The 20,801-nt window shown below is 41.2% G+C and overlaps 1 protein-coding gene across 2 annotated transcripts in view; it reads left to right on the plus strand.

Annotated features, from left to right (window-relative positions):
• Window positions 1–20,280, plus strand: part of CLDN10 (claudin 10) — a 35,536-nt gene extending 15,256 nt beyond the window's left edge. For both annotated transcript variants that reach the window (XM_075198045.1, XM_075198044.1), the window contains 4 exons: window positions 14,324–14,485; window positions 15,157–15,238; window positions 17,080–17,187; window positions 19,181–20,280. In XM_075198045.1, the coding sequence (XP_075054146.1) occupies window positions 14,324–14,485; window positions 15,157–15,238; window positions 17,080–17,187; window positions 19,181–19,307 (479 nt within the window). In that variant the 3' untranslated portion in view covers window positions 19,308–20,280. The remainder of the gene's footprint in view (window positions 1–14,323; window positions 14,486–15,156; window positions 15,239–17,079; window positions 17,188–19,180) is intronic.
• Window positions 20,281–20,801: the final 521 nt, after the last annotated feature.

Here is a 20,801-nt window from a genome sequence, read left to right on the forward strand (position 1 = left end):
GTTATGTTTCAGGAAGACCTCCTCCCAATATTAGAGCAACTATTTAACGCAGGGACAACACATGGGTCATTCCCCTCTGAAATGTTAGAATCTCGAATCGTCGCTATACCCAAGCCGGGGAAGGACCCAGCATCATGTCTCAATTATAGGCCAATCGCCCTTCTGAATTCTGACATTAAAATATATGCTAAACTGATAGCAAACAGGCTTAACGGACTTCTCCCAAATTTGATCCATCCAGACCAGGTGGGATTTGTTCAGGGGCGGCAGGCCTCGGATAATACAAGAAGAGTGCTCAATATTATAGAATGGTTCTCAGAGGCCCAGTCTGAGCTGTTAGTCCTCTCCCTCGATGCCGAGAAGGCATTTGATAGACTACATTGGGGCTACATGGAGGGGGCCCTTCTCCGGTTTGGATTCCATGGTGACTTCGTGAGGGCTATTTTGGCCTTATATTCCCACCCATCGGCTAGAGTGTTTAGCAACGGATTCCTGTCGGATAGATTCACGATCACAAACGGAACTCGACAGGGCTGTCCCTTATCCCCGTTGATATTTGTCTTGGCAATGAAACCTCTTGCCATAGCCATTAGATCCTCACATCTGTTTCCTGGTGCCACTGTTAAAAATACCTTGCATAAAATATGTCTATTTGCCGATGACGTTTGGCTTTTTGTAACTGACCCGGGGACTTCGTTGCCGACCCTTCATAATATTTTAGATACATATAGCCGAGCTTCATACTATAAGCTAAACTCCACTAAATCAGAAGCTCTCCCAATAAATATTCCCCAGGAGAAGGTGCAACTCCTTAAAACATCCTTTCGTTACTCATGGAAGATGTCAGCACTGAAATATTTGGGTATTCAGATTACTCCTTCACTGGAAAATACGATTAATCTTAATTTTTCATCTTTAACCCTCCAGCTTTCAACTCTAAGTAAATCCTGGGTTTGCAGCGAGGTCTCCTGGTTGGGAAGGATTGCAGCCTTCAAGATGATGTTGCTCCCAAAAATGATGTATTTATTCCGTACTATTCCTGTTTGTATCCCCAAATCTTTATTAGATAAATTACATTCGGTTATGGTATTATACGTTTGAAAACATAAACCCCCATGAATAGCCACTTCTCAGATGTATTTGCCTAAACAACAGGGAGGTTTGGCATTACCAGACTTGAACAGATATCATGCGGCTTGTTTACTTTCTCAGCTTCGTGACTGGTCACTTCCGATGCACCAAAAACCATGGGTAGACCTGGAGAAAGCTCTTAACCCACATTTCCCATTAGCAGATTTGATCTGGGTTCCAAAATATTGGCACCCTGTAAATGCCCAATTACCAAAGACAACTAGGGACTCCCTGGTGGTGTGGGACAAAGTGTTAAAGGCTAATTCTATGACTATGGTCCCGACAAAAATATCTCTTTAGCCGCAGTGGCTAATTTAATTCACAATTTAAATCTCAGCCTTTGGGTATCAAACGGAATAACCTCATTCTCTAAATTACTAGACGATCAGAGTCTACTATCTTTTACACAAATAAAGGAAAAATTTCACCTCCCTTCCCAGGAATTTTATAAATACCTGCAGCTCAGACACTGGTTCAACTCCCTTCCCAGACTAGGTCTACCTATTACAACTCCTCCACCCTTGCTGTTCACTAAATTAACAAAAGGAGATAATAGAGCCAGCATTACCTTCTGGTACCGCTATACCCTCCCCTCTACATCAGAAAATAAAACCAAAATACAATTGCACTGGGAATCTGACCTGCAACTAGAGTTGGAAAGCGAAGAATGGGAAGCCATTTTCACAAACTCGTTCCGAATGTCCAAATGTATAAATCACACAGAAATGATGATAAAATTAATTAATAGATTGTATCTTACCCCAACAAGACTTCATAAAATGTGGCCCTCCCAGTCGAAACTCTGCTGGTGGCAATGCAATATACCAGGGGATTTGATACATATATTCTGGAACTGTCCCCTTATACAGTCGTTCTGGGTACAAATCTTCCAGTTAGCTAATAAGGTTACTAGACAAAATCTCTCCCCTACCCCAGAGGTCGCGTTACTGCAGCACTACCCCCCCCCCCCCCAGTTTCCATCACATGCTAAATATGTCTTTAGCCATATTCTGATTTCCGCAAGTGCCTCCTTAGCTCAAGGTTGGAAATCACCACAGATACCCTTGATATCGAAAGTAGTGGCAAGGTGCAATTCAGCTTTGAAATGGAGACAGAGGGGATGCCCTACTCCACTGCCACCTCGTCCTCGATAATGAAGTGGTTCAGCTGGCATGTGTATGTGATGGACGGAGAGGAAGCGCGTCCAAATCGAATAGACTCTGATTTACTACCTGCATCTCCTACACTTAGAGAAGCTCCCCAATGTTCCTATTAGTAGTTCCCTGGTGACCATTCGACTAGTGTAACTTTCACGAATTGGAAGGGATCCTATTGGGTTCCTCCCCTCATATGTTCAATGTGGTTTAACAGCAGAATTGTTTAAGGTGTTCCTCCCCACTATGTACCCCTTCAAACCTTCCCCCTTTTTATTTTTGTGTCCTTTCCTTACCCCCCCCCATCCCTTTCTTCTTTCTGTACCCCATAATTTCTGAAAAATTAATAAAAATACTATTGAAGTTAAAGATGATAATTAAACTTTTTACATATTCGTAGGGATTCACGAAGGCAGAAGAGAGAGCAAGTGTTACATTGTGGCGCACAAACACTAAACAGTCTGAATTTTATTACATATAATTTACAATAATATAAAAAACACAACTTTATTTCTCTTTATTAAAATATGGACTTCTTTTATCTCATTGAAGATTAAAATAAGTAAAGTGTAGTTAAAAAGCGTAAATTGAGACTAATCTCATTATGATAATATTTGTCTAAATAGTACGTTGCAATATGTCTTTAAGATAGAAATCAGTGTGGGCTAACCATAGCTGTAAAATTATATTTGGTAATAATTATTGATTAAGGAGCTGTTAGTTATGCTCTTGGATCCTGGAGTTATTGGATAGTTGTTGATTTTTATATTATTGTTAGTAGATTAGTACCAATTCGATTGGACCAACAGTTAATCACAAGTTGCATAGCACCAATAAAGGAGCTGTGGATTGTTGTCACCTACTTTTTATTTTAAATCAAATATTTTTATTAAATATTTTAAACAGTACAAGAAAAAAAGAAAAATAAACAAAACATAGTTCTGATATACATTTGAAGCCACACTTAATAAATATGGATGTAAAAAGTAGAATATAACAAGAAATACAAAGTAGACTACTATTCACAGATCATTAATGTGATACATTAAATGACTTATATCCCTCTACTTCAATTGTCACCTTCGCCATAAGGGAAAGTAGCCAACCATAGGAAAGTTGCAGAGTAAGTGCCTCTGGTCGGCAACAACTGGGAGCTAGGCATCTATTCTGTGGAGGGGCAAGGAAGATAATGATTAAAGAGACTCTCAGCCAGGACCGAAATCAGCAACCAAGGACTGCACTAAATATCTTGACTTTGCCCATCTCGCCCATATCTTTAATTTTAGGATTCATGCTTAAACCTTTCATGTCCCACAGCCTCGTTAACTAGAGCCACCCAGCTATCAAAGTCAGGTCCCTCCTGAGCCATCCACGTTCTAGCAATAATAACCTTGGCTAAGGCCAGGACATTACGAACATATCTGGTCTTGCTCCTCCCCAAAAGCAGATCAATTTCCAGACCAAACACATGTCTTAGGAAATAGCAGTGGAATCCCAACACTAGTATCCTGTATACCAGACACCGCCAGTGACCAAACATTCCTGAATACAGGACAGCTCCATAACAGGTGCCAGAAGGTAGCAGGGTCACCCCCATATTTCGGGCAATTGGCATCCAACCTGGCACCCATCTGGAGCAGCCTATGCGGAGAGTAGTATAACCTGGGCAGGAGATATAGCTGAATTTGTGTATTGCGAGTATAGGAGGTAGCCTCTCTGGCACTGTCTAACATAGAGCTCCAATTCTCATCAGTAACAGCACCCAGATCCATCTCCCAGCAGTGCAAGTACGTTAAACAACACGGCAGGGGCAGGCCAGAGGAGGCTGAGAAGATGGTAACGGATGGTCAGATGTAAGCCAAGGTCAGGGGTCACAAGCAGGTAGAATGGTCAAAAACACGCCAAAGGGACAAGGTCATAGCCAAACTCAGCGTCCGCCTTAGCAATGGTCGGGCCGAGAATCCAGAAGTGACGTCCCGTTCATCATGGAGATGGCCGGGACACCAGGGAGAGGGGCAGTGAGTCGTGGCAGTGCCTGCTGCCACCACGGCTCCTAACAGTAGCCTTCCCACTTGAGGAGGGGTTAAGGAACCCTGACACCCTGGTTTCTTAGGGAATTGCTTGAAGAAATTCCTAATAAGTCTATCCGCATGAAGAAGGTTCCGTGGAACCCAGGCACGCTCCTCCAAACCATGGCCCTTCCATTGGACCAATAAGTGAATCTGCCCCTGAACTCTCTTGGAATCAAGTATTTTTTCTATCAAAAATTCCCGGTGTCCATCCACATTAACTGAATGTGGCCTCCGAAACTGAACATGCTTAAATATACTAGAAGAAATGGCAGGTTTAAGCAAAGAGCAATGAAACGTGTAAGGGATTTTTAGAGAGCGGGGAAGCTTTAACCCACAGGATTCACTTGCTTGATGATGGAAAAGGGGCCAATGAATCTGGGAGCAAGTTTTATTACAGGGTTGTCTGAGCCTGATATTATGGGTGGAGAGCCACACCCTCTGACTCACTTTGAAAGAGCAGCTCGTACGGTGTTGATCCGCAAATTGTTTGGAGTGAAATGAGGCTCGTTTTAAGGCAGAGTGAACTTTCTTCCAGATGTTCTTCAGACTAGAAGCCGTAGAGCATATGCCAGAGAGTCCAGAAGGGTTAAGCAGAGCCAATGAGTTAGATCTAGGATGGTAACCAAGATTGCAATAGAACAGAGAGGTACTAGTAGAGGAATGGCAAGAGTTGCGAACTCTGCCCATGGTAACAGAGCTAACCAGTTGTTCTGAAATTCAGAAGAGTAAAAACGCAAAAATTGTTCCAGGGATTGATTAACCCTTTCAGTTTGTCCATTGGATTGTGGATGGTATGCTGAGGAGAGACTGATGTTTGTTCCAAGGAGTGCACAGAAGGACTTCCAGAAATGAGCAATAAACTGGGAGCCATGGTCAGAAACAATGTCCATCGGTAAACCATGGAGCCAAAAGATGTGTTGGACAAAAAGGGATGCCAAGGCCTGTGTACTAGGGAGTCTGGTTAAAGGTATGAAATGGGCCATTTTACTGTGGCGGTCAACCACTACACAGATAGTATTGTGGCCTGCTGAGGAAGGGAGCTCCACAATAAAATCCATCAACAAATGTGTCCAAGGTCTTGTAGGAACAGATAAAGGCATAAGCTGACCCGAAGAACGGTTCCTAGGGGTTTTGTTTTTACCACATATTTCACCACACCTTCTGACACACTTTGAGATAGCAGCTCCTACGGTGTTGAGCCACAATTTTTTTTGGAGTGAAATGAGGCTCATTTTAAGGCAGAGTGAACTTAATTCCAGATGTTCTTCAGACTGGAAGCCGTAGAGTGTATGCCAGGGAGCCCAGAAGGGTTAAGCAGAGCCAATGCGTTAGATCTAGGATGGTACAGAGAGGTACTAGTGGAGGAATGGCAAGAGTTGTTGTATGCCAGGGAGAGAGGCAGTGAGTCGCGGCTCCTAACACTTTGGAGGTAGGTAGGGGAGTGGTGCAGTGGATACAGGAATTTGGGCTGAAGGCTCATTGAGTCTCTGCACGTTCCAGGCAAAGAATCGAAGTCCCCCTGCAATATTAGATCTCACACACTGTATATAGAGATACTTGCTAGAATTCACAAGCTTAACAATAATAACTTTCTAGTACAACAGACTAAAGGGTCGTCCCCCGACCCTAGACCTGATTGATTAGCAACAGTTCCATCCAACGATCTCCATTTCACCGAGGATCAGCCCGAACCTTGCCATCCAGCAAGTCCATCGCCTCTCTGGGTGTAGGAAAGAAGTGAGTGCGGTCATCAGCAACCACGCGCATTTGAGCAGGAAAACAGAATGGCATACTGAAGCTGCAGGTCTCCAAGCTGTCGCTTCACATATACAAACTAGGCTCTACTTTTCTGAACATCAAGAGCAAAATCAGGAAAGACTGATACAGGTTGATTTTCATAATGTTGTGGGCCCTTGGTCCGAGCCAGTTGAAGCACAGCATCTCTACCACGATAATGCAGCAACTTTGCTATAAAAGTCCAAGCCGGGGCTCCCGGTTGTGGAAGTTGAGGAGGAAGTCAGTGAGCCCACTCAACCGTGAACTGCGCAGTAAAGGCCTTCTTCCCAAAACACAGATATCAGACAGGATTCTAAGAAAGCCTCCGGATTGGGGCCCTCCGCTCTCTCAGGAAGACAAACAAAGAGTAGATTGTTTCTATGCAGACGCCCTTCAAGATCTGACATTTTTTGCTTACAGATGTTAACCTGTTTAGTCAGCTCAGTCATATTCCATTTCATGGGTGCATTAGTGTCTGCTAGCCTGGATATTCGCTACTTAGCTTCATCCACTCGCTCTCTCATCCTCTACATGTCCTGACAGATAAGAGATAGATCCGCCTGAACCTCCCCAATACGATATGCAAGTCTTTTTTCCGAAGATGTAATGGCTTGTAGGACCTGCTGAATAGAAAAAGGATCTTCCGCAGCAGTCGGAGGGGAGTCTGTCATTGCAGCAGGGGGCCTGGTAGCTCCAGCAGCCTCTGCAGATGTAGAAGTGGAGGAACCACAAGCATATTTTTCAAGTTTGGCAGCTGCAGTGGCAGTGTTGGTTTTTCCCATAATTACAGCTCTAAGGATTAGGGTAGCAAGGAAGACTTCTGGAAAGATTTACAGAGAGATTTATACAATGTTTTGTGCAACAGTTTGAAGGTGCATAAAAAAGCAAGGCAACTCCACATCTGCAGCCCAGACGAGTTTACAGATGGATGGGTAAATAGGAGAGCATATACAGTTATAGCAGGCCCTGTATCGACAATTTCCACAAGGTACCAGCTGAGGGCAGCACAACTCCAAACCCAGGACCTAGAGGAGTTTACAGTTAATTAACTGAAGCAAATGGTTGCAGGAGCAATGGCAGATAGGCACTATAGCATCATAACCGTGGCATTCCTGTGTATAATAGTCCAACTCCTCATCCCCATCCCAGAAGAGCTTACAGACATAGGAGATGTAAATATCTGAATACCCTTCAATGGTAACTGGGTTTTAGGTGCAGTGTAGTATATTGTGTCACTGTATTGCCGATATACTGGATGAGTGACAAATTGTTTCCAAGCACATCCTGAGGCTGCACAATATTTATCGCAAAAGCACAGCCCACACTCAACAGCGGTGGTATACTTAAGGCAGCTCTTCTCAATATGAGTATGAAGAAGCCATAGACATTGAAAAGGGGCAGTCAGGATGCATAAGAATATGAACCCTGTCTTCCACCACACAGCCCTCAGAGGCAGACAGTCCCTGCAGCCACCGCGCGCACCTGGGATAATTAATCAAAGAGACAGCAGTCAGCGGAACACAGCAGCGGGAGTCAGGGATCAGAACTGCAGCAGAGCAGACTAAGAGTGCGCACCTCCGGTCATCGCTGGATTTCCTTTCTGTCATTTAGAAAGATGACCGTTTCCTGCCTCCACACACCAGAGGAGGAGCAGGGCCATCTTAGCAACATTATGGGCCCCCGGGCAAAGCGGTGCACCGGGGCCCTTACATATATATATATATATATATATATATATATATATATATATACATATATACATATATATATATATAGGTTTAGAGATACAGATATAGATATATAGAGATAGATAGATGTACTTGCTCAGTGACCCTTGAAGGTTTTTTTTGCAGTTTTTTTCTTTTCCAGGATTATTTATTCTAATTAAGATTCCTGCCTATGGGGCCCCCTTCCCCATGGGGCCCCTGGGCATCTGCCCATCATGCCCAATGGAAAAGATAGCCCTGAGGAGGAGGGGACTGGAATGGAGTCCAGAAGCACCCAAAAAGGCTGCCAATCAGGAGACTCCACTGCAGAATACAGCCGAGATCACCGCGCAGGTAACTCTGCACAAGGTCCTCATAAAATTGGTGGTCAGCAGAGTCCGCTCCTGGGGAGGGGGGTTCAGCAACAACTGCAAGTCTTTTCTTGGTCAAAACTCCACAACAGGTATTCCAGGCACAAAATCAGTTAATGCAAGTATCTAGGAACACGGAGCAAGTGGGATGAAGTAAAGATACAGTGCTTTCAGTGTGTGAGAGGACGGACTTAAAGCAGGATTTTGGCAAGAGAGCAAGCACCATGTGTCTTACGCCATGCCCGATCAAACCACACCCACTGTGCTCACCTACTTTTAGTTGGATTCAATTTAATTCAATTACTTTTTAGTTTTCTGATAAGGTTACACAAAATAGTCTCTGGTGAATTAATTACCTCTTTCTGATAAGCAGCAAGTCATTGTGTTATGAGTAGTTATAATAGACTAGCTATCCCTCGCAGTCTATGCCTGAGATTAGTCCCAAGGTACAGTTTTTAACTCGCTACACTTTATTTATTTTAATACATGCATATGTGTTGGAATAATGGATCTCCATGTCTTGGTTCTCTTCATTAATAATTGTGGTCCTATCATAGCCTGCAAGAAAGGTCCAAAAGAATGTATGTGGAAAAGGGTGTAACTAGACATTTGTGGGCCTCATAGGAAATATTTGTAAGAACCCTGATGCATCGCCCAATGGTGAAAAATGCACATATACACATAGGGCTTTTTCAGAGAATGTCATCCTCCTTCAGCTGTGAGCCCCATAGCAGCTGTACCCCCTGTGCCTATAGTAGTTACACCCTTCTCTGTGGCTCCATTAACCCTGTGATTGGTGGATTTTCTTTTAGTGCTGCAACAGAAGAGCCAATGCAGTGTCAGAGTCATGTCACGTCATGGTGTCATGATGCCCGTGCACAAATACCCACTATGCATCAAACAGTTAAATTGCCAGGGATAGGAGGAGGCTCTTTCAAAGCCTCAATATTATGTTTATCATTTCTTTATATAGTGCCACCAAATCTGCAGCGTTGTACAGAGAATATTTGTAATTCACATCAGTCCCTGCTCCACAGTGTAAGTTCCCTAACACACAGACAGACACAAACTAGGGTTAATTTTGTCAGCAGCCAATTACCCTACTAGTATGTTTTTGGAGTATCCTTATGTCTGGCTCAGAAAAACATGGAGTTCTCTTGTTTCCCTCATTCAAATGAAGGTGCTCTTGTCTAATAATTGCCTGCTGGTCATTTTCAGGGACTTGTTAAGGATAGTGGAGGCTCCAGAATAAGAAATTTGTGAGACCTCTGCCACTAAAACTTCATTGTAATTCAGCTGTGTGTATTTGTGTGTGTGCATATGTGTATATACCGCAAAAGTAAAACTCAGAAGGGGAAAAGACCAGAAAAATAGGATAACTTGTCACAAAGGAAATATATTTATAGAAGCCACATAATCAATATATCTGACTAACCCTCCCTCTATTATACACACACTGACTCGCACTCCTTCTAGTATGCCTGGTGGACAACATTAGAAAATCTATTTAAATATCAGAAATAGCCCTATTTTATTTCAACACTATGGACAGCATGAACACCAGGGCTTCCTTTCCATACACAGTCCATTGATGTTTTATGTAGAACCATCTTTTGCTGCAATACCAGATTTAAGTCTGTTATGGTACGTTTCTATTAAGTTTTCATAATGTTTGGGAGTGATTTCTGCCCATTCCTCCTTGCAGATTTGCTCCAGGCTGGTCAGGTTATTTGGTTGGCATTAGTGGACTGAAATATTCAAATAGTAACACAGATTCTCAATTGCATTGAGATCGGGGGGTAAATTTATTCAAGCTGCTATTTTCTGATGGGTTTGAAAAGTGGAGATGTTGCCTACAGCAACCAATCAGATTCTAGTTATCTTTTATTAAGTACATTCTACAAAATGCTAGCTAGAATCTGGTTGTTATAGGCAACATTTGCACTTTCAAACCTACTGGAAACTTGCAGCTTGATAAATTTACCCCCTGGACTTTGACTTGGTCATTGTAGAACATTCACCTTTTTGCTCTTCAACCACTTTGCTTTGGCCTTGTGCTTGGGACCATTGTCCTGCTGAAAGGTGAGCTCTCTCCCTAGCTTTAGTGGTTGTCTTGCAGTATCTCCCTGTATTTTACACCATCCATCCATCCTTCAATTTTAACAAGATGCCCAGTCCACACTGAGGAAGGGCATTTTTACCTCATCTGATCACTAAACTTTTTTAGCTGGGTCATTCCAGATGTGGTTTGATATGGTTTTTCTTCAGTAATGGCTTCTTTCTAGCCAAACTCCCATACAGGCTAGTTAATGCAGAGCTTTTGATATGGCTGACCTTCACTCCAGTCTCAGCCACTGAACTCTGTAGCTCTTTCAAAGTAATAGCTGACCTAACTTACATTTCCTCACAATTGATCCAACACTGCGATAGGGCAATATCTTCCTGTAAACTTAGAGCTTTCATAGCACAGGGGTTGAATACTTACACAAACAGCATTTTTCAGTTTGTTTGTTTTTTTTTTTTTTAAAAAAATCTGTAGACAAATAATGAATTATGAAAATTTACTTTAATAGCCAACTGGTTCACAATAAAATACTGTCGGAAACATCTATTTAAGTGTCATTTGTAATAGAGACAAATCTGTTGACCTTTTAGGAGGTTGAATACTTTCAGCCTGGCATCCCTGAACTATCGGGGTATGTTCCACAAGTTCCAGCCTTTTCATGGCTGCCAGGTCATGCTGCCACTTGTAATTATAGTGAAGCAGTTGAGCTCCAGGTTATGGCTGGTTGACCTCATGAGACCCCACGCTATGAGAGCTGGTGGTGGGAGTGCTTTTTTTTTTTAGGGGGGGTGGGGGCAGGTGGTGTTATTTTTTTTTAATTAATTTATTTAAATAATTTTTATTTAACTGCAAAGGTCTGTGCTGTGATGACCACCAAAGGTCTGTGCTTGATGGAGCACCCGCAACAGGTACCCCTTCTGACAGGCATATATGTTGCCGTCTCTACGCCTAAGTAGAGCGCAAGTATGTAATAAACACACCTTTACTGTACTTGACACAACTTACAAAATAGTATAATATGGACTTAAGGATACTTATTTTTCACATGCATGTAAAGTTCAAAAAAGCATATTTTATATTTAAAATGCGCCTTGTGTCCTACTCTAAATGAGCCCCTCTGTGTCTGTAGTTATTAGCTGCTGGGTTTGGGGGAACAAGCACTAATATGGGTTACTTTGTATCAGGTCCGAAGGTAGCGAGTCCCAACCTTCTGATACCTACATGCTCAATGGGGAGGAGTAGATTAGAGGTTAAATTCTCTTTTTTAAATTGTTCTACAAATTTTACTTACAACATAGAATATAACAAATATAGATATATTTAATTTCAATAAGTACATAACGATGCACATATTAGTCCAAAATTTTATTATGATAATTATACTCCTTCATATACAGTTCATTATCTACATCTTTCTGGTGTACAAAAAAAATAGGACTCCAGGTACTCTATGTGGGATTGGCTGTGCCTTACACACTGTGACTCAGCAAAATGCAACTTGACTGAGAAACAAAGAAAATATTTTCTACCTCATTAATCTGCTAGACCTCTTTTGTTGAAATATCTAGAGAGAAACACTGTTTTCCGTACAGATTGAACAAATTGGCCTTCTTATTCAATTCTTAGGAATACTGTACAACTTTCCCAGTGTTTTCAGTTGTAGATATAATACTAAAGTCATCAAACCTCCACACATGATTACCTTAATACTTTAGTGAGCCAGAAAAGATCATATTAGGGGCATCTGTACATTTTTGCAGAATACAAGGAATAACTATTGTATCTAGACAGAACAACGTTTACAAATGAAGGTACCAATTCAATTAGCAGCAAAATGCAGCAGAAATATCATAAGGTGTGATACCGGGTAATGCTTGGTAGTGATCTACGCATCTCATACAGTTGCGAATAAAAAAAAAGCAAAGTTTTCATTGTTGGTTATACCTTTTGATGTTAATAAAGGTGTTCAGCGGTGTTAATATGGATGTTAAGCCACAACACTTTTGTAACTTAAACAGGCTTCTGTTTATTAAAAATGATAACAACAGTAGTATCTATGCAGCTACTCACAGTTGGTTACTTGGTAGTACAGCAGGCAATGTGGTGTTAGACATGCCCCATAAGGTGAGTGCAAAGATTCGAGTTGAGCTACTAGTTACCCTCATCATCATCATCATCATCATTTATTTATATAGCACCACTAATTCCGCAGCACTGTACAGAGAACTCATTCACATCAGCAAACAAATAAGTCTGCCTTGGGGGTGACTGTCCAAAAGAGTTAACCACAACTCTAGTACCCACACAGGTCCCACTTTCACATGTGGGACCTGTCCCACATGTGAAGAGAGAGAGAGTCCCTTCTCTCCAGGGTATCCACATGCCTCTCCGCCATCTCCTCCTGGATGTCCTCTAGATTTATTAAACTCAATCTTGCTAAAACTGAACTCATTGTCTTTCCTCCCTCTCGTACCTCCTTTCACTCTGACCTCTATCACTGTTGCCAACTCCTCCATCTCCCCTGTTCCCCAACTCCGCTGCCTAGGTGTCATCCTCGACTCCTCTCTCTCCTTTGCCCTTCACATTCACTCTCTCGCCAAATCTGCCGCTTCCAGCTCCGCAACATTGCCCGCATTCGGCCCTTCCTCTCCCAGGATGCCACCAAATCTCTCGTCCATGCTCTGATTATCTCCCGCTTGGACTACTGCAACCTTCTCCTTATCGGCCTCCCCCTCTCTCATCTCGCGCCTCTTCGATCTGTACTTAACGCCGCTGCTAGGCTTATTTTCCTCTCTCGCCGTTCCACCTCTGTCTCCCCACTCTACCAAGCCCTTCACTGGCTCCCCTTCCCCTACAGAATCCTTTTCAAGCTCCTTACTCTTACTTACAAGGCCCTCGCCAACTCCATGCTCCTTACATCTCTAACCTTATCTCTATTCATACTCCATCCCGCCCTCTGCGATCGTCCAACGATCGTCGCCTCTCTTCCCCTCTGATTACCTCTTCTCACGCATGTATCCAAGACTTCTCCCGCGCCGCTCCCCTATATTGGAACATGCTCCCCCGCTCCATCAGAACTTCCCCTAATCTGTCCTCTTTCAAACGAACACTAAAAACCCACCTTTTCTTAAAAGCCTTCCAGTCTCATGCCTAACCTCCCACCGGTCGGCTACCTCTCTCTCTCATCCCTTCTTCCCTACTCCCCCTTCCTCGACTCCATCTCCATTTCTCCCATCTCTCCGTCTCATCCTTGTGTCTGTCTGTCTTCCCCTCCCTTTAGATTGTACGGTCCTTTGAGCAGGGCTCTCCTACCTCCTGTATCCATCATTTTTAACTGCGCTCTCCAGCTACTCAGCTCTCCTCCTCTTGGTCCTTCTGCCCTCTGTCTCCTCTCGCTTCTCTCCGCTCCCCTCAGTGGCTCTTAACCTGTCACCCATGCCCACCCTCTTGGGCCAAAGTTACCTGCCGGTACTGACTTTTCCCCTCCCTCTCGTTAGCTGAGCCTAAGCCCCAGAGTTATAGTGCTTACTGTTACTTGTACTGTGCTATTTCACCTTGTACTGTGCCATTGTTTGACCTTGTCCTGCGCTACGGATACTTTGTGGCGCCTTTATAAGTAAAAATTAATAATAATAATAAAATGGTCTACTAATTTGATTACATGTGATTAAACCTGAGACAATGAACAGGATATATATGTTTTAATATGAGGGTGAAATGCCTTTTGACATGAGGGTGACATGTTTTCTGATATGAGTGTGAAATGCCTTCTAACATGAGGAAAACATGTTTTCTGATGTGAGGAAAATATGTTTTCTAATGTGAGGAAGTTGTGTCTTCTAATATGTGGAAGAAATGCCTGCTAATATGTGGAAGACATGCCTGCTAATATGTGGAAGACATGCCTGCTAATATGTGGAAGACACATCTTCTAGTATGAAGATGTGCCTTCTAATATGAAAAAAATTTGCCCTTTAATATAACAAGTTATCTAATATGAGGAAGACATGTCCAATGTTAACAGTTTTGTATTATTTTAAACCATCAGGATTTTTGCAGGCCTGCAGAGCACTCATGATTGCAGCAATATGTTTGGGATCATTCGGGTCAATATTTGCATTTGCTGGCATGAAATGTACAAGGATAGGAGGCACTGACCAGATGAAAGCCAAAGTTGCTTGTTTAGCTGGAGTACTCTTCATATTTTCAGGTAATATAATTTCTAGTGTGACTAAAATCTCTGATAAATGGAGAATACAATCAAAGACCATCTAATGGCTCTTTAAACCCACTCAAATGGATCACTCACACCATCCACTAACTCTGAGAAATGGCTATTGGTGCACCAAATAGAATCAGGAAAGCTCTTATTATATAAAACGAATTTACCCGAAAACACATACCATACATGAATATTAAATTTTCCTGATAGTTTCCCTTTATTCAACATTCAAGATTACCTTGCCACTGGACATGATTCTACTGTTGACACTTCTCACCCATGAGTATAAGGGTGTCGATGCATTTTTGACTTGATCATTTTTATTGTTATTTCATAAACTATAATATAGTCAATTTATCAGAGATAGGTAGGAACCTAAATGCCGTTGACTTATTTAGGGAAACTGTTTGACAGAAATGTATAATGTATAATTTTATACACAAGGCAAAATATGGCTGAACTAGTTGTATTATTTGTAATGTACCTAGTCATCAATAAAGTAACAACAGTGCCCAAATCAGGACTAATAGGAATTATTTAATAACTTAGGCAAGTGAGAAGAATGGGTGACATTTCTCTCTATCTCATGGATCTTTCCTACTTGTGTATAGACTCTCTGTAAAATAATTATCAAATATTGAAGCATCTATGTTTTTCAGGTGCATGCTCCTTGACTGGTTGCTCCCTGTATGCCCATAAAACCACCTCCGAGTTCTTTGACCCAACACTTGTATCGGCAAAGTAAGTTCTGTTTCCATAATCTATGGTGACGGGGCAGACGTGTGTGGGGCCCTGCAATTCCAGTCCATCCCTGCTCCGAGGCCCCCAGTCTTCTCTCAAAAGTGCAAAGTGGAGTAATCTTATGACCAGCACATGCGCACTTTGCACTTGCACTGGGACAAACACAGTCAGAAGAGGTCCCCGCTCTGCTCCATTTGGAGCAAAGAGGGGGGCTGTGAGACAAGAATGGCATTGCTGGGCCCCTACCAAGATTTTGCCATGGGCACTGTTCTGTTTCTGCAGGGTGATACGTTATAACACAAAGAAAGATGTAAGACACGACTATGGCAAAAAATAGTATTGGACAGATTTAGTGCTTTATATCCTTTATTTACACTGCATATATGATTATTGTGACTGTGTTAGATGAGGCTATAAGGACTGCTAAACCTAAAATAAATGTAGCCTTAGGCAATAATGACCACAAATATACATTGCTATACATGTAAAAGGAACTGATGAGAAGATGTTTGACATAGTTATCATAGGTATTTTTTTTCAAGTTCACAGCATATGTCTTGACTCTCTTTCAAGATAGAAAATGGCTGATAGCAGAGAAAAAAAGCATCTCCAATTCTGTCAAGATATAGGGACTTTTATATAAACAGCGGCTTACAAAAATATGCACTGGTGCACATGTGCATGCTGGCACCTGTAAGGCCACAAGAGTCTGCACTATGTGTTGAAAGTATTACCTTGGTACCCACTGGCCAGGGAAACCTGGAGGGCCCAGCGCTACTCAGCAGTGGACCACTACTTTCATGATGCAGGAGCCTGATAATTTTTCTATGCCCTACTCCTTGACGACCGAGCCTGATGCTGAGTAACACTGGACTTGTAGAAACAGTAAATGAGGATTATTTTTCTTTTTTTCTACTAACCTGAGAGTTGGAACATACTTAACCCAAAAGAATTAAAGCTGTTATTACTACAAAAGGTGGCTCCTAAAAAGTTTGTGTATGGGGATTAAATACTTATTCAAACAGCATATTTCATGTTCCTTAAGATTATTTTGTAACATGTAACAATGTCACATTAAACAAAAATATAATTTTGGTTACAAAATTTCAGTGTAGGATTTGTTATTAAGTAAAATAATAGAATTGGTCAATAATACTCTTGTAAGACTGTACATTTGTGAATTTTACTATTTTGGATTTAGTGGTATTTTATTACTGTCACTAACATATAACATTCATTATTTGCTACATTTCATCAATTTGGGACCACTATTTGCATTAGGTTCACTATGTCAGTCCTGGTCATCTTTTTTGTTCCTTTGTTTCAAATTGCCTAGATGATGTTAACTACGGTAAATACAGTATAACACTATCAGTAACATAGTCATAATAATTGTTTACAGCAGAGTAAAAAGTAACAAGCTATTGAAAATTAGAGATAAAGGCTATAATGACTTATGCAACTTACAATATCCCTATGGGGCTTGTAGGTACACGATTGGTTATGATGCAGAGTGCATTGAGTTACAACACCTGAAGAAATCGGTTACAATCTGGTTGCTAAGTACAGGTGGGCAGGACATAAATATATGTACGTTTGGGCAAAATAAAGACAGCTACTTTCACAGGCTACACTTAGCACGGAGCTCAGCAAAATCTGCAAAGGTAAAGTTTCTTTCATTTAGTGACTTTAGGAGGTGGCACTTACGTTAGTTTGCATGGCATTAGCACTGAATTGCAGCAAACATGTTCAGGTTTTTCTTACTGGTTTTTGGAACTTTCTGGATTACAGGCTCTGGAGAATTCACTGCTTTACATTGTGCATGTTTTGTTCTTTTGCAGATATGAGTTGGGGACAGCACTGTTTGTAGGGTGGGCTGGAGCTCTTCTCTGCATGGCTGGTGGATTTATGTTTTGCTGCACATTTTCAACAGAAAACATTTTTTCCAGGTATAAATGATATTTATTTTATAATATCATGGATATAATGTAAAAGGAATACTATTAATGAAAAAAAAAATCTTGTAATGAATGTTAGTTTGCTGTGTCTACATACTTACCAAGGGTTATTTTCGAAACTACAAAACTGTTCCCCCCACAGCACAAATGCCACTCTTGAGTCATGCACCTATGTTTGCACAATTGGACCCACTTATAGGCTGCACCAGAATTTGTGAGGCCTATTACAAATGTAACATGCACCCCACCTCACTTTTCAGTTATCCTCTACCCAACATTTGCCCCCCTCTTCTCTTCAGTCGCCCCCAATCCCTGGTTCTATCTAACCCCTATAGTAGTTTGCTTGCCTCTCTGTTTCATTTTGTGGTCTTCTTTCAGCTCCTTTCCATTGATAGCTATGTGATGTTATTAATTACATGATGTCAGCAACGCTGCAGGAAGCCTCTCTTCCTAGTCGTGCCTCTCTATCTGGCCAGCTCTCTCTTTGGAAGATGTGCACCTGGGTGGCTGTGTGTCACACTTCAAAATAAGTAACAGCTATGGAGCCCAGGATGTGGTAAAGAATATAGGTGTTTTTAATCGAAATGCAGATAAATAATACAAACCAGATAATGCTGAAGCTGCACAGGAATATCTGAGATGACTGGATACTGGTTGCAAGGAAGACTGCAGATGCAGGAGGAATGGTTAGATAAGGAGGGATCCGGAGTAAGGATGTGAAGTCCAAGAGCTCAGGAGAACCAGCAGACAAACCAAAGGGGAAGGCAACAAAACAGCAATGACCAGCACAGTAGAGGGAGAGAGGTAGGTATAAGTAGGGAACACCCAGGTGCAGGAGATAATTAGTCCAACAGGTTAACCACTAGTAGTGAGAAGATTAAAGCACAATAGCAGCACCTTTGGTGAGTTAGAAGTGCTGCCATAATATATACAATGAACACAAATATAAAGTCCTATAGTCCTGGAGGCAGGAGCTGCCAATGTAAAGCAGCATGCAATGCAGAGGGCTGCAGGCAGATCCTGACACTGGGACTGGAGCAATTGGCGTCGGGTGGATGTGCTGCCTACAAGGGGGCCCATTGCCACATACCTTTGCTGGATTGAGGCTTAGATTACTGAATATGAGCTAGATGCAAAAAATCTTCCTTGGAGCCCACATGCTAAATCAAGGATGTTATTTTAATTAGCTTTAATAACTGTAAAGTATGAATAAGGTGGGGATGTTATTTAGGCTTAATGGGTGGCCAAAGAGCTTTTTTACCTCCATAAAAAGACCTGATTTATAAATATCATTGGTGCCAGTAATTTCTATGGGACACATTCTGCACAAACCCAGTGCACTTCATATGGAAAGTGCATTATATGCATACAGATACCAATGTAACACATTCTAGGTGCCTGCTTACATTTATGATTTATTAAAGATGGAAATGAGCCTTGAACAAGATGTATTTTAAGGGAAAATGGAAATGCTGAATTGAGGAGGTGATCCAAAGTGATAGGTAGTATTATAAGGTGACATTTTTACTTTCTCCATTTTGCGCATTCCAGCCTTCACCCGCATCTCTGCAAATGGTCATAGAAACACCTTTGTATGTGCACTACAAACAGTAAAATTGCACAAGAAAGAAATGTGCTGTGGATCTATATATTTGCAGCTTTCTAAATAACCCTCTGCCTCTACTGCTTACAAAGTACAACCGTGCCGACCTTTTATCCAATTAGATATCACAGAATATCTGAGTAAATACATTTCTTAATTTCCTCAACTTTTAATTAAGTATTAAAAATATTGAAGTATTGAAAACAATCAAGAGGCAAAAAAGGGGGACACTGCATTGAACACTGAATTATATTGTGATGCCTTTCAAAATGACCTGAAGCCACAGAGCATCTACTATAATAATAGACTCTGTGAGATAAACACAAATCAATGTAAATGTTTACTGAAGAAATAACAGCTTTACACTATTTTTCTTTCTAGACCATCGTATCCATATAATGCTGCAGCATCATCCAACATGAGTTCACGGACAAAAACAAAAGTGGCAACAAAACTCGTGATCCCTCAAGGATCCTCACAGGGATACAATAAAAACTCTTATGTCTAAAACATTTTAGTCCTTATATACTGTTACTCTAAATAATAAACTGTACCAGTTAATAAAGTACCTTTATTATCTTGATGAGGCAAGCTAAGAGTTAATAGTAAGCCTGTAGTAAAGTTATCATGTATGTCAAGTCTGTACTGTTCATCTCTATTTTGACTGACGGAAGCATAATTGCACAATATATTCTTATCCCAATGTTTTTGATACATATTATTCTCACATGTTGTATCAGTGAATTAGGGTTTTGCAAGATCCAGTGGCTCCTGACAGACTGGAGTTTGTGGGAATTTCAAGGACTCTCAATAAGGCACTTCATGGTTTTTTTGCTTGGACATTAGGAATGAAATGTTCCTTTGTTTTTTGTAACAATTCGAGAATAGTACTAAAATTGCTATAAAACCTTTATATCATACATTTGGATGTAATGCTAATTCTTAGTTAGTATTTGATTGCACTGATTTCCTACTAATATTGACATCTTACAAACTGCCAATTCACTCACGCTCATAACTGTTTATGCATTGGTGCTGTTTATGACTATGCATGCATGACACTGCACTGTGGTTCTGTTATCTTGCTGTGATTATAGACTCTATCTAAGATACCTGGTTTCCTAGAAAAATGATTTCCTTAACAATCTACACTGGGGAATTAGACCTTTCTAAGTAAGCAATGTGCACATTTGTAACTTAGAACAGAAAACAATTGCTTCATGATCTTTTTATTCTTCTCTGTGCAGTTATAGTGGCAAAGGAACGACCGATATGCTCGATAATAATCTTATCAAAATGGCTAGAAACATTATTGGGCATGTTGAAAAATGGCCGCTATGTGTAGTGAAAGTGACCTTGCCACTTTGGTCATCCACATGAGTGAACAGCGATCCTTCCTGTTGCTTGTGTCTTGGCAAAGCAAGAGTGTGTGGCCAGCTTTATAGATGACAGGAATCCTTGAAATAAAGTCCTCAAAAACAGTTTGCTTTCCATTTCTTATTTTAACATTGAAATGATTGACTGAAATGAGCAATGCATATTGTCGGTTGACACTAACACAACTACATGTTTACAAATTTTGTTTTGTCTAATGAGTGGAGCTAGGTAGATATTGCTGCAGGCAGATGAGAAATACATGAGATTTTGTGTTATGTAATAACATATCTAAGTACGTTTCAATGGGATTCAATTTGTGCACTTGGTAGGGCATCCAAGATTTAGTGGTGACCGCAGAGCTTTTTAACCCAAGCAAACCAACATAGATTATACATAGGTCCGCCTACCTTACCCACCAGGGGTACCTTATACAGGAAAGTGCATTTTTTATACGCACACAACGCCGTGACAAATGGAAAAAAAGACAGTCGTCAATCCCCTTATAAATTATTTACGTCATTAATTAAGTTTGAAGGAACAGAAGAAAAAATTATATTTTTTAGAAGAAAAAAATTATATTTAATTAAGGGAGTATCTTAAGGGAGTATCTAAAAGTGATAGTGGG

This window comes from Mixophyes fleayi, chromosome 2 (assembly GCF_038048845.1).
Source record: "Mixophyes fleayi isolate aMixFle1 chromosome 2, aMixFle1.hap1, whole genome shotgun sequence".
NCBI lineage: Eukaryota > Metazoa > Chordata > Amphibia > Anura > Limnodynastidae > Mixophyes > Mixophyes fleayi.